Genomic DNA, 15,505 nt, shown 5'->3' on the forward strand with positions numbered 1-15,505 from the left:
AATCGGAACGTTTCAATTTCAAGAGCGATTTCGTTATCAAAGTAAGTAGTTGGAATAATTAAAAGTATTCATGCTTATTACTTTGATATGGAAATCTGCTCATCGCGAAATAAATTCTTGTACATATAAAAAAGAAGGTGTATTCTGAAATCGGAGGGTCATCCGACTTCTCTACACTTTTAAACTCGAAATTTATATATGGAAATATGTACAAGAAAACCCTAACCTAAGCTAAGACATGAAATAAAACAGAAAAACAATTTGCACGATTATCATTGTATAAAATTATACAGTGATATTCGTGGGTCACTATGCTCGCTCAAAAGATAAAAATTACAACCAATTCCCGTGTCGCTTCGGACCATTCGTCCTACGACATGATGGGAACCGGAGGAACTTTAAAGCATGCGACTCACCGATCGTTGACTTGCACCATTACACTCGCAACGTCTCTGAGACCCATGGTTGGTCCACAATTGACCTATGGTTGGTCCATGACTTGCCCATGACTGATCAGTGCTCACTGTAGTCAAACCTGAAACCAAAAAAATCACGATTCTTGAACGATATACATATATTTAATCTTAATATGTGTATTATATTTAACGTGATCAAATTTATTCGTGCAAACATGCAATAAACAAATATTTATAACTTTGCAAATATTCCAGTACGCATGCAAAATAATATAAAAATTACCACATCATAAAACAGAGTAATACGTATGTAAAAATATAATGAAACACATAGGAAACTACATTATAAGACTCGTTAATAAATCCGTATAAAAATGCCAAAACACATGGGGAACCATATCATAAAACACCACAAAGCATGCATAGACATTCTAAAATACATGGGATACCACACCATAAAACACTATAAAGCACATGCGGGTACATCCCAAAATACATGGGGCACCACATTATAAAACACACTAATAAATCCGTATAAATATTCCAAAATGCATAGGGAAGCACACCGCAAAACACCATAAAGCACATGCGTATACATCCCAAAATACATGGGACACACTTATCCACTTGTATAAAAATGTCAAAACACATGCGGAACCACACCATAAAGCACACTGATAAATCCGTATAAATATTCCAGAATGCATGGGAAACACCATAGAGCACACACACTAACACACGGTAACACATAGATGACCACATGCATGAAAACCATGGTTATAGACCCGTACCGGTATATGTTTGACAGGTACATCCGTACGCCTCGACGGTCGCGATTAAACTGGTTAGGTTTCACCTCCCTCTAGGTCGCGCGCTTTGTCAACATAGGTAACCGATCAACCATGACGTTCTGCTTTACCGCCACCGTTACCGCTTATCCGATTTAAATTTTATATTATTTTATTACAATTTTGTTAATTATAATTATTTATTAACTATATTATTGTTATATTATTAAAATTGTCTATTTTTTTTATATTTTCGCGTGGATATATTGCAAAATTTTGTTTAATTATTCTAATTAAATTTATTTAATTTTAATTTTTAATTTTACAATAATTTATTAAACAAATTATTATTATTATACTTATTGAAAATTGTTATTTTTATAACTTTTATGTGTAAATATCCTGCAGTATTAATTATTTATCTTTTATACGATATTGAGAAGTAATTATTGTGTTTTAACATAAGTCTGATTTTTTTGTATATTATTTTTATAATTAATTGAAGATCAAACAGTTATTGAATGTTATACCTCCAGTAATAAACGTTAAAATTTTACAGTTTACTCTTCGATTCCAGAATTAATTCGTTGCTTTTTCAAAAGAATTTATTTCCAAAAACTTCATGTACATGAAGTGAATCACAAAATCACACAATTATTTTAATAATTCGTCGATCTTGTGCTCATTCTGATTTCGGAAAAATAGAATCAAAAGGAATCAGAGTTGTGTCTTTTCAATTGTATAAGTAACTTAATTTTTACCACCAAAAGGGCTTGATAGAATACTAATAATAGTAAGTATTCATGGTATAGCAGGATGTGACATAAAAATGGTAAAGGGGCTTTAATTCCCCCGAGTCACAAGACACAAAAGAGCATTAAATGATAGGTCTATTCTTTACTTATTGTTAGTCTGTAATTAAACTGTTTTCCTCGTATGGGAAATCCCCAGTTCTTGTTTTTCTTTGATTCACTCGTTTCTGGATAAAAAATAATGTTTTTTAATCAAAATTTATTGACTAAGTACTTTATCGAAGTATAACTCTAGAAATTAGTGGAGATAAGTCTATGACGTGGATATGCAAAAAAATTGAGCAAAGTAGGCTTCTTTAGAGAAAATGACGATATAGAGAAAACAAAGATTCTTAAAATATTAATTTTGACGATGTTAATGGGCGATACTGCACAAATAACATGCTCGATACTGCACAAATATACCGCTATAAATAAAATATTTTTAAAAATCGATTCCAGCGACATCTATACAAAAGCGGCTGAAACTACTCGACGAGTTACCGATCGACTTTCCGATAAAGAAGAACACTACCATCTTCTGTCGGTAGGTAGCAAAATACCGGCAAATCGATCGGTAACTCGACGAGTAGTTTGAGCAGTTTCTGTACAGATGGTGCTGGAATCGATTTTCAAAATTATTCGATTTATGGCAGATTTTTTGAAATAGAGGTTTATAATCACACATTTATTAAACAATTATTCTAATAATTTTGCGATCTTATGCTGGTTCTAATTGATTTTTAAAAAAAAACGGGAGTCAAAATTATGTCTATACGAACGTTAGTGCGAGGTATGATGAAAGGGATTGGTAAAACAGTTCTCTACATACAGATTTAACTTCACCTGGGGTATATGGGACCCCCAAAATCATGATCCTTTCAAAAACACAGACAAGTCCAGTTTTTTTTGCATCTGTAGTCACTGCTGGTGCATTCCTGATAACTCTTTGAGATGCCGCCATGCAGCCATCAGCGCCACTACATTACAGATTTACATTGTTACTGTGGAGTGTATAGTAAAAGTATCAGCTGCAGTAATGATACTTAAAATTTGTAAAACGAATACCTACGAAACTAATTTCGAATCAGATTACCACACAGAGTCCCCAAAATTGTGATTTTAGCTATCAAAACCTTTTGTACCAAATTGGCCGATAGGCAGGATCAGTGATATATTTCAATGTATATTTGTATACTTAAATTACACTCTAGTAACGCGCGTTTTAGTATTTGAATTCCTTTGTAACGTCAGTATCGTATAATTTATTGAAGTAAGTTTAATCAATATTATTTTAGCTATTTTGTTGAAACAATTTCATTTAAGAGATATATTAATATATTTTGTGATTGAAATTTAATGTTATTTATTTCATTTTACAGATGGATGATCAAGATCCAACTAGTGTTATCAAAATGATAAAAGATTTGCGGTCAGGTTCTGAAGCATACCGTAAAAGTAGTAGCAGTGGTATATCATTACGACTATCAGGAACTACATTCACATCTGCTTTGTTCAATGAACAAGAGGAATGTACTATTACACCTAAGAGGAGAAGACTTGATTCTGATAGTTCTGCTTTAAATAAGAGTGAGACAGAGATTGCTCCAGGAAGTCCATGGGAATGGAGGAGATTAAAAGGAGAAGTAAGCATCTAACTTAAATTATCTACTAATTTATAGAGATTCAATGTATCAGAAAAATTATATATATATGTTTTATATTAGGTTGTATCCTTAAAAACAAGGCTGTCTCATCAGGAGGCTACAGTACAGCAACTTCATAAGATACGCAGACAAATGGAGGAGGTATTTGAAAAACAAAAAAATGGTTTGGAGATACAGATAGAAGAAGACAAACAAACTATCAAACAATTGGAAGTGAGACTTGATATGGCCCGTAGAACAATTCAAGAAGCACGTAATACACAAGCTGCTGCAGAAAAAGAACTACACCAGGTAAGTGAACTGTGTTTAATTATCGTATATCCCGAAATTTCATGTATAACGTGATCGATAGGTGAAGGCAAATTTGGAACAGAAGACTCTCATGTTGATGAATGAAAATGCAAAATTGTTAGAGGAGCTTAAACATGTTCCTGCACAGGAAACTATATCAAAACCAAAAGATATTGAAGATCACTCTGGAGCCGAGCAACAGTTCGAAGCAGCGCAAAAACGAATAGCACAGCTAGAGGAAAAATTAAGAGAATATCAGACAAAGCAGCAAGAATTGGAACTACAAAATGTGGAGTTTCAGAGTATAAGAATAAAAGTCGAGAAATTAGAATCAGAAAGAGCATCCTGGGAAGAAGGGAAATTATTACTTGCGAAGGCAGCCAGAACGAACGAGCTCGAGAAAGAGCTTGTCGCCGCGAAAGACACTATTGCTTCGCTGAGAGAATCTGTAAGAGGGAAACTATTGTTAGAGGAACAAATGGCTAATGTAATGAAAAGGTACTGTCCCTAAAATCGCTTCTAAAACTATAAACGTTTCGTTGTTCTACCAATATTTGTACTTTTACAGATTGGAGCACACTGAAAAAGTAGAACAGCAAGTCGCCACGTTAGAAGCGAAAAAAGCGGAACTTGCGTTACGCTTATCCGAATATGAATCCATTGGAATCACTGGTGGACCATCGGTCTTGAAACGCGAATTGAATCGCTTGCAGCAAGCCGAGCTGGTTTTGAAAGCGGAAGAAGGTCAACTCAGATCAAAATTGGACGCTACATTGAGAGAATCACAGAATCTATCAAAGAAATACGAGGATGCTAAGAAATTAGCCACGGATGTGACCGTGTCCAAGGAAAAATTGAACAAATTAGTAAGCAGACTACAGAAGAAGATGATCCTTGTTTCAAGGGAAAGGGATAGTTATAGACAACAACTAGATTTGTACGAGAAGGAGATGACGATAGACAGCAATAACGCGATAACAGAAAGAATTCCTGCATTAGAACGAACGATAGATGCTTATCGGTAATTATAAGATTTCACTTGAAACATAGTTTCAATTTCAATACTAAGGAGACTTGTATTTCAGAGAATTAGTTGCCAAACTGGAAAACGATCTTCAAGCAGCTGAGGGTTATAGCCAAGCGGAAGAGTGCAATAAACTGAAGGAGGAAATCGAGCGACTGAAGGGTGAATTGGAGCATCGTGCGTTAAAAGGCGATTTCAATTGCAACGCGAGGATATTGCACTATACCATGAATCCTGCTGCGATCGCAGAACAACAAGCGGAAGAAAAGCAGAAGGCATTGCTGCGCGAACTTGAAGAACTGAGAGCTAAGGTGGCACAGGGAGGAGCCAATGCCACGACGTCTTCTCTTCAAGCTCAAGGTAATTGATCTTATATCCTGAGTTTCTAACTACCGGGACATCAATAATGTAATTGTTTTCTCATCAGAAATAGCGGAACTTAAACAAACTCACGAGATTAAAATAGCTCGCTTGAAAGAGGCCTTCAAGGCATCGTCGCAGGAGTATCGGCAAGCTTGTTACCAGCTATTCGGCTGGAGAGTGGACAGGACAAAGGAGGGCCGATATAAACTATTCAGCCAATACGCGGAATCACCGGATGACTACTTGTTCTTCCAAATCGGAGGGGATGGAGTGGATCTACTGGAGACCGCGTTCTCCGCGACACTCGGATCATTGGTGGAACAATATCTGCATCGACAGCACAGCGTGCCCATGTTCCTGAATGCTGTGCAATCAGACTTGTTCAATCAACAGACCATGACTAATGTTATGAGTTGATCCTCTTAATTTTTTAAATAATTGAATTAGACCTTTTAGAAGAGAAATGAAGGTATATCAAAAGATTTTAATCATTGTCAATTATAGATTGGAAATGACTCATCAACATTTTAGTTCTCGAACAGAGAGAAGCTCTGTGAATAAAATGAATTTTTCTCGGTTAAAAGTCATTTTATTTAAACCTATTTCATTCTGATCTAAACGATGAATCGATCCAAATGCTTTATACCTTTCAAAACACCACAAAAGCTGCTTTTTTATCAAAAAAAGATGCACTTTCTGTTTCGTTAATCGCACCATTCGTTGCCAGATGGCGATAGCGGCACTGTTCCCAAAACGCGCGTGATCAATTTGTAAAATACAAAAATAATATTGTAGAGATTAAATAATTAACACCTGACACAAATGACGTATTATGCAAAATAAAAGGTATCTTCCTGTAACCATTTAATAAAATATCAAATTTTTGTCTAAGTCTCTTTACTTAATTTATTTTTTATAAAAATATATATTTGCCTAAACATCCATACTCTAATAATAAGACATCATCTGTTTTTAAGTTCACGATTGTCTTTACCTTAAAATCGTACGTCACATTAGAAAATTAATTAAGATACGAATGAAGAACGGAGACTATGAACACGTCAATCCATTTCAAGAACGGTCTCGCCTAAGCATTGATAAACGACATCATAATGGAACCGGCGCGAAAGCAAGGAAGAGAGGAATTTTAGCTGGAGGAACAGGCGAATCGTTCATCTCAATTATGTGGCAGTCTCACCAGCAGTCTTTCCAATTCTTATCGCATGAGAAAAGCCATGACAATGGAACGTTGCGGATGGAGAGATCTCGTGGAGCTTTTGCTAGCTGCTCCCAAGGGATACGTTCACGGTTCTTGGTAACCCTACACGCCTGGATAAGGGGATTCCCGTGGACCGATTCCAATTGCATTGTCCGCCAAGAAGCCGGGGTGGTAATTCTTCATTAGCGACTGACTCACCCTGCGGAACTCATGGGACCCGACATTGAAAGTACACATACACGTTTGTGTACTTATTGCCACGTGTATTTGCTCTTACATATACATTAATAAATAACAGAAGAGCAAAAAGGGAAATTCTTATTCATCTCAAGCTTATTAATTAATTTTTTGAGGCCTTTAATTATTAAGCAATTAAGATGAATCTATGAATTAACAAATTTTCTATTAAAGTAAAAATTTCGTGAAAATATATTTCCTTATCAGGTTTTATTGATTGCGATTATCTTAACGAGGTCGCTCGATCCGGAAAAGTATTTACTTTCAAAGTTGGAAGTAAAAAGTTTACCTGGGAAATATAATCTTGCGATAATATCGCGTTTAACGGCCTAATGTGCAGAAAGATATTTTGAAACTGCTATTAAGGTTAAACAAGCGGGCACGGTTCTTTTTTTTTTTAGTTATTACAGGCGGTAGTTTTTAACGATATACCCTAGATTTTTCTTCCGATACGGTCACAGACACTGCATAGCCATAGAATTCTACTAGTAAAGTTAGCTTGTTAAATAATTCTCCAAATTTCTCGTGAAACAGAAGAGAGAAGATACAGTTATCAGTCCTCGGGAAATAAGGTGGCAGTAAAAACTTGCAATATCCAAAGCAACCCTTAACGAGATTCATTTTCCATGATCTCACATTTCGCGTTTCAGCTTGATGGGTTAACAATGTCCCCAAGAAGGACAAAAAATTGGACGGCTCCTAAGCAGAGATAGGAAGGTTGAAAACCTCCACGGTTGATTCTAGATTGATAACCGTGCTTGAACGAGGGTGGAGGTTCGACGGGGTGAAGTTAAGGCGCCGCGACGAGCACATATGGAAGGGAGGCTGGATGAGTTTGCGATTAAACGCGATTATAATTAAGGATAATGGAGTTTCGGGGCGGGAGTTGCCGTCGACTCGAGTCCCTTCCCAGCTGGCGTCGTTATATCGAGTTCCTGTCGTCGGCTAACGTGCCCAACCGACCCCCGAAAATGCTTTCGGTCGTCCAGTTTCTCGGGTGCACCTACAAAATGCCCAACCCTCTCCGAGTCCCTACTCTGCTTCTGCTTGCCAAGTGGATACACCAGACAATGCCTTTTTCATCGAAAATAAGATTATCATTTTATCTGTTAGAAAATCATTGAATTTTGAAAAACAAAAATATATATATAAGGCTTCTAACGACCGGTGGTATAATTAATATATAATTTCCCACGACCCCAGTGGTGCGCAAAAGTAAATACCTACACAAATTTCTGGGTTCCTCGGCAAGAGGTACATATATATTCCCGTTGGGAATTAACCCAACGCGTTATTGCGTTTTTCCAGCCTGTTTCTCTTGGTTATTAGATATTAGGGTGCTATACGTCACTTTGTAAAGAGAACATCTGGTATCTGACTTCAATGAAACTTTACGACACTATGGGGTTAATTGAGACACAAATAATGGTGTAGCGAAAAATAGTTTAAATAAAATTTCATTGATGGAAGATGAAATGGAAGAATTTTGAAGAACTGTAATTTAAAAAATTGGTAGTACTTTCAATATAGGACATTGACACTTAAAATATATGGGTGTCTATAAAATATTGACATTCATGGTGCATTAGCGTCCATGATATATCGACGTTTATAAAATATTTCTATCTCGAGTATTCTAAATCCAATTCTGTAGAAAATATTGCAGAGAAATCTAGATCATCTACGCTAAAATTGAATACGATTGATACAGATATTTGAATATTTAAATTTGTTTCAGCCGAGTGAAATTATGTTCGGTTGAAAATTATGCATGTAAACTTCGACTTGGTACGAAGGGATTTTATTAGAGCGTCACTTCGGATAGAACGTCCGGAGAAGTTTAGTAATCCTATCCGTTGCTTCTCAAATAATCTGCAAAGTTACATGGAGAAAATTCAACCCTTTCGTATTAAGTCGTCGCTTTTCATTAAACGCTTGAGAACCTTCAACAATACGAAAGCAAAAGGGGAAATTGTACAACACGGAAGCACGAAATGTAAACGCCGCGAGCCATCGCCAAGGTTTTCCAACCTATTTTTATCAATTTCTTCCTAGCGAACGTCGACATTTCGAAGGGAAATTGAAACGCATGCTTCAATCGTTTAAAGTGTTCCCTGGCTTATCTTTGAAATTTCGAATAAAGTGAAATATTTGTTAGATTAAAAATTCCAGACGTATCGCATTTCCTTCCAATATTTTTCGTAACTTTTTTGGAATAATATTTAGGATTATTTATTTTACTTGGAATTGAATAATATTCGAGTGTGTTTAAGTAACATCTTTTTATGGTTACACAAGTTTCGAATGGGAAAATGTAAATTTCGTTCGCGAGATTGTCTGATCTTAATCCAGTTTCCAAGTTTCATCGCGTTCCCGTTTTTACACCGGTACGGTGAAATATCTTCACCGTGGATGAAGCAATAGGAAAACAATCCGACCGTCTGATACTAAAAATTTCACCAGCCCGCCGGATATAAGAGACTGGTCTTGTCTCAAGAACGACAAAACGGAGCCGCGAGGTTCCTTCGATTCAAATATTCACGCGATTCGAGCGCCAAGGATTGCGTGCTTTACCTCTTTCAGCGAAGCTGACTCAGATCTTTCATTGTTCACTGTACACTATGGGTGACTATAGTCGCTTATCCCTAATAGTTAATTACATTATAAAAAATATTAATAGTCGTATCTTTGAATTTTATAGCTGTGAAATTTGATTATGAATGCCAGTCACCCCTTGTTTAGAGTTCGTCTGACTTATGGTTGACTATAATCACTTGTCACTAATATCTCATTAAAAGATATAATTAATCACACGTCCACATTTTGTAACTGTAAAATTTGATTCCGAATGCTAAGGGTGCTTACAGCCACCCATATTTGTATTTCTAAAATCGTGCAATAATTTAATTAAAAAGTAATTAATTGTCGGATTTTCTTTATGCCCATTTCACTCGGAAAATGATGTTGTACATTTCGTAAACTTAGTCCGGAAAGCTGATCGACTTCTTGGTAGGAGAATGGTTGTAGAATTGCACCTCTCATCGAAAACTTGTCTGCTAAAGAGACTCGAGGAACTAATTTTCCCCGTGACCAATCGAGCAGCCCCTTTGTACCGTGAAAACTTTGCAGAATAATTAACAATCCTGTGAAAAATTCAATACCCTCCGCGTCGATGCTCGCGGCGTTCTCGCTTGAACAAATCCAAGACTCCGTTTGCAAAGATATTCAACACGGGACTAGTATTTTTGAAAGTTACTTCTTCCCTGTTACATCTGTAATTTCTTTTTTTTTACTTCATAGTTAAAAACTTTCGTTCTTAATTAAAGTGTCAAAGTAAGTGTATTAAATACTATCTTACTTTGGCAATTTCGGCTTTTAAGAAATGATAAAATTAAAATTGCAAATGAGAAATGTTGAGTTTTAATAAACCTTCAGAATTTTTTTTTTCTCTATTTACAAGATATGCTGATCAAAATTACTTTTTTTTTTATAATCGAGGAAAAGCAGGGTTTTAATTTAGACTCGTTCTCATTTTGAGGATTTTTTTTTTTTTTTTTTTCAAATTATCTGCAACTTTTAATGAAGAGAAAAATTGTCTGTATGATATGAAACGAAAATTCGTCCCGGAATATGTGGAAAATCACGTTCGAAAACATTCGTATCGATCTGAAAGCTCGAAATGGTTTCTCGATTCCCAACTGTGGATACTGTAACAACACAGACGGCAAACACGATAATTAGAAAATCTAATCTGAACCTCCGCATTATGGAGAACACGTCAGATACGGTTGATCAGATTACCCAGCTGTCGAAATATTTCCGAATCCGTTCTAATCGAACTTGTAGCCATGGCAATCAATCAATCAATCCGTTCAATATCACCTTACTGGCCTGATGGTCGAGTAACTTTTACCAGAGGTCAATTTTTTCTCTATAAAAAATTTCAAAATTCTAATCTCACAATCTAATACTATTCGCTGTTAATGCAATTTTATTCAAAATCTCTGTCCTTCAGTTTTTCATTATTTGACCAAGTTAAAATTCATGGCTTCAATCTAAGAAGCTCAGTAATCTTCGAAAGTTTAAATATTCAAAGGGGGTTGAAATTTTCTTTACCAAAGTATACACAAAATCCAGCGATTTCTCACAAGTATCCCTTGGAAAGAAAAGTAATATCTACAAGAAAATTATAATACAGATGAAAATCTTACAATCAGTGGAACGATAAGATCCAATTAGAAACTTCAAACAAACGGCTTTCATCGATAAAACCATCGATCGATCGACATCAAACGCGTTAAAATAAAATCGTGTCAGGGACGAGAATGAAGAAAGGAGAGGAAGGAAAAGGCAGCTGTAGCAAAGTCAGGAAAATTGTTCGGAAAAGTGAAGAGCCACGTTGAACGGCAATTTCACGGAACAGATCGAATACCCTTTGCGACTTGTGACTCGTTGACTTCTGAAAGTGTGGAGGGGTGACAGAAGCTTCCCGTGTCGATTCACGGCAAATTAAGTACGCCATTGGGCTGCGAGGATAAAAATTAATCCCCCGACCGTTGAAGATCAGGCGAGTCGATATGGTTTTCACGGGTCGGATCATCGAAAAGGGGAGAAGCAGGGGATGAACGAATGGGGTTAGACCAGGGTGCGCCACGTCCGGATTCAGGATAGCCATTAAATATAAACACCGAGAGGGTGACGTTAAACCCTTCCTCTTTTTTGCTCTCCGAACTCTAGTACTTATAGAATTTTTTTATGGGGTTGCTTTTCGATGAAGCAGAATACTTTTGGTTTCAATTTCTTTCTTTAATCCTTGCAATTTACTTTAACGAGTTTAAGAGATTTTTAATAAAATTGTATTTTAGAATTATAATATTTTAAGTTGGGAATTAGAAATTTTTCTCTCTAATATCTCTACTCTATTAATTATAATTTCATCCCCTTGCTTACTCCCCCATTTCAAAGCGTACCAATCAAAAATTCAACAAGTGCCATGCCGGTCGTAACATCCCTCCCGTTTTATCCTTGAAAAAACTTTTCCTCCTCCAGTGTCGCATCATTTTGCCCGATTTTTCCCTACGACACTTAAACACCGGTGGCGCAGAGAATTCGTGGCTCTTGATTTTTCTGATTCGACTCGCGTCGTGGAAACGTTCAGCCGCAAACGGCCGGGTTTTCTCTGCTCACGGAATTTTCCAGCGGCTTATTTAAGCGGCGCTTTCGCGCGTCCTGTGTTTGCCGAGTTCACGGCTGAACGTTCGTGGTTATTCCGTCGAAAGTGTTGCACACTCGTACGAGCATACACGGACGAGGAACACGTGCTAATAATAATTTGTAGCGATTGCGCGAAAAGGAGGAACCTGCCGAGCTACCGCTTCCGACCCCTTTGAACCGTTGCGCGTGCAACCCCCGACGAACCGTGAATAAAATTTAATTGTTGCGAATGCGGGCGCAGGTGTTGCAAAAATATCGGGACTCGTTTTTCCCGACAAGTTTTTTCGTCGAGAAAAATTATTTTTCCACCATTCAAACGTTCTTCCCCTTTTTTATATTTTTCAGACTGAATTTTAATTTATAATCTAAATATTAGGTTTTCAACTATGAATTTTCAATTTACTATAAAGACACTTTAGCAATTATTCGTGCTATAAATTACTAATTCAACAGCGTGTAATTATTCTACGCAAATATGTGATAATAAAATGTTGTCGCTTCAAAGTGAGAATAAATTGATGAATATTAATTTTCCACTTAATATGAAATTAAATCGAAATAAAACTATTTATATCGAGCAACGAGAACGTATGTACATAATAAAAATATAACGATTCGACTTTCTTTTGTAGGGAGGAACAATTGCACGGTGGTTAACGGGAAAGGGGTTGAACGAAATTCAATTAAAAGAATCGACGATGCGTGTCGCTATATTATCGATCTTCTAATTGCGTCGGTTTAACGTCGGTCCCAGTTAAAACTGCCGCATTAATGTCGCTGTAATTCAATTAATTAACCGCAGCTATTACACACGTAGCAGCGTGTCAAACGTTTCTCGTGCGAGAACCTTCTCGTACCCCCTGCCCGTTTACGGCGAACCAATGATTATTTCACGGCCTCGTATTCCCGACGAATAAATACTGAAATTAAACGTCGGGAAAGGTGGAGGGAAAAACGGGAAAAATGGACAAGAAAAATACTGGAGGAGGGAAGAAAATTTTCGAACGAAATATCACCGAGGTTTTCACGAGTGACCCACTTAAATTTTAATGATGTTTTGCATATTAATACTTAAAATAGTAACGAATAAATTTCTTTTAATTAATTTATAAAATTTTGAATCGTATATAGAGGGCAATTCTAGACATTGGTCATTAGGGTGATTTATATAATTCCGATCGAAAATCACTCACTTAAGGAATCCTTTAGAGGGAAGAAAAGTGGTGTTTCAAAGGGGAAGGAGGGTTAAAGCAACGGACTCACGTGTGCGCAGGTATTCTTACGTGTCTACGTATTTTATGCCCTTAAAAGCAACCTCTTATCCCTCCTCCTTTACGCGGGGGACATATGAGGCGCTCTAAGAGCAACGAAACTTATCCCGGCTTTCTATTATTTATACGTTTTGCCGGGATGGCCTCGACCTGTCCTCTTTCGTTATACTTCCATCACTCCCGTTTCCCTTAAATCGTTCGGTATAACCTCGAATCCCGCGGGATTTCACGGTGATAAATGTAAGGGGTGTGATTTCAAATAACAATTTCGCAACTTCTGTAAAATTGATACTAGGTATACACATGCAAATGGAATACTTTTTTAAAAATTAAAATGTCTTTCTGACAACGTCTGTATTTTCCTTGAAACAAACAATAGATTAGCCAATTCATAGCATGAGATCTCGAAGAATTTCCCTGTAAAATTTCCGATGCGGTCGCTTTTAAGGGGCGCATTGTGCTCTTTGCGGAATTGCCGGAGGAACGATTCACCGGATGTGAGCGAGCATTCTGGGAAGTGGCGTTAAAAAAATCATGCGAACGCTAAGAGGCGTTGTATCATAGCAATATTTAAATGTCTTTCCCGTCTTTTCACGACCCTCTGAATATTTCATTTACCCTATAACAATAACCCTAGATCGACTACGGGTACCGATACTTCAAACAAGAAATTTTTATTAATCGATCGTTTAAAAAAAAAAACATTCATATTTTCTAAACGAGCTCTTAGACTCCTGGATGTTTCTGAATCCGCGAATAATAAGGGTTAACGATGCATCTAAGGAGGATACGTCGCTCGTGAACTTGGAACATTAGTTTTATGCTCTACAGGAGAACATACTTCCGGGATTATGAGCGAATTACGGCGCGTGGACCATCAGCTTCTTAATTAAACGACACGTTCGAGAGCCTCACTTCCGGTGGTTAAACGACCACTGCACCATCCGACGGAATTTTCATTTCACTTTTCCGTAGATCTTAATAATTTTATAGCTTCGAGTGGGTTAAATCACTCTGTTCGCGCTGGTAGATACAGTAACTCGAAAGTTATTCGGCTTATAAGCAAAATCTACACAGTTCACCTCGAGTTCGTACAGTATACACGGGGTTAAAACGCGTACGCATAAATCAAGTCGTGTTTAGCAAGTTAACGTCTATTAGTCAATGTCTTGTTAACTTTTCGGTTCATCAGTCATGTTTCAATTTACCAACGATCATAACGAATAATCCTTTCAGCACGGTAGAAAGTGATTCATAGATAAAGGTTTGATTTACATTAGTATTATAATTAGGTCAAAAATGTAGAATTAGTTAGTCTCGACAGTTTTGACGAAGGATCTAAAATAAAATATTTCCTCGTTAATTTCACCTCGTCACGCGATTAATTCTGTCTATCAGCAATGACATTTCTAACTGGTAACGTTATTAACGATTACAACGCACTTTTCATCGAGGCACTCTTATCAAAATATTAAACCAGCAATCGAGAATTCAGCCAGTCGGTTCATTCATTTCGCAGGATGACTTTGCTAGAACGCGCAAAGGGGTAGTTGCGGTTTAGTCCAGTTCGTTCGAGTACGAAACTGTAATTCATATTCACGGGGGTTGGCAAACGGACGTTTCGCGTGCAGCGACACCATATCGTGTTAATGGACGCGGCTATAACTTTCTCTCCCCCGTTCCTACTATTCCTCTTCGATTTTGATTAGTCGAACGTCCTACGGCTGTTATCTATCGCTTCCGATCGATCGTTGTTGGCCTTTTTACCGATACCCACCTTCCAGCCGGGAGGAAGTAAAGTAGACTCCGAACAATGATAACGGCAGGAGGAACGTTCGCTAAAGTAGATAGCGAGCGAAGAAATTATGGTTTTTCGTAAAACTCTCGCGAGATTGCGTCCAACGTAAGCACCTGAACGATACTTTACGCGATCCTCCTGCGATTTTACCATCGACTACAACATTAAGTGGCTTTTTTAGGGTTATTGCTCCCCGATGCGGCCTTATTGATACCTGGATAGACTGCAGAGAAAATTTACTATCTTGCAATCTTTTGATTAGATAAAATAAAATTAGAACCCTTGAATGGGTCAATGGTGACCCAAATTTACAAAATATATAATTATAATTTTTAAAGGAACAGTGTAAATTTAAAGGAACATTAAACTTGGAACTCTCTCCATGGTCCGCCAACCGAGGGTTAATAATAGTAGTAACAGTAGTAA

The 15,505-nt window shown here is 37.0% G+C and overlaps 1 protein-coding gene across 1 annotated transcript; it reads left to right on the forward strand.

Annotated features, from left to right (window-relative positions):
- Positions 1 to 2,940: 2,940 nt before the first annotated feature.
- Positions 2,941 to 6,197, forward strand: Mad1 (Mitotic arrest-deficient 1). The gene is made up of 7 exons (XM_034325245.2): positions 2,941 to 3,268; positions 3,378 to 3,641; positions 3,723 to 3,953; positions 4,015 to 4,451; positions 4,522 to 4,974; positions 5,039 to 5,337; positions 5,405 to 6,197. The coding sequence occupies exons 2-7, from the start codon at positions 3,378 to 3,380 to the stop codon at positions 5,755 to 5,757; spliced, it is 2,037 nt and encodes a 678-aa protein (XP_034181136.2). The 5' UTR covers positions 2,941 to 3,268; the 3' UTR covers positions 5,758 to 6,197.
- The last annotated feature ends 9,308 nt before the right edge of the window (positions 6,198 to 15,505 follow it).

The sequence above is a fragment of the Osmia lignaria genome, chromosome 5 (assembly GCF_051020975.1).
Source record: "Osmia lignaria lignaria isolate PbOS001 chromosome 5, iyOsmLign1, whole genome shotgun sequence".
NCBI classification, from domain to species: Eukaryota; Metazoa; Arthropoda; class Insecta; order Hymenoptera; family Megachilidae; genus Osmia; species Osmia lignaria.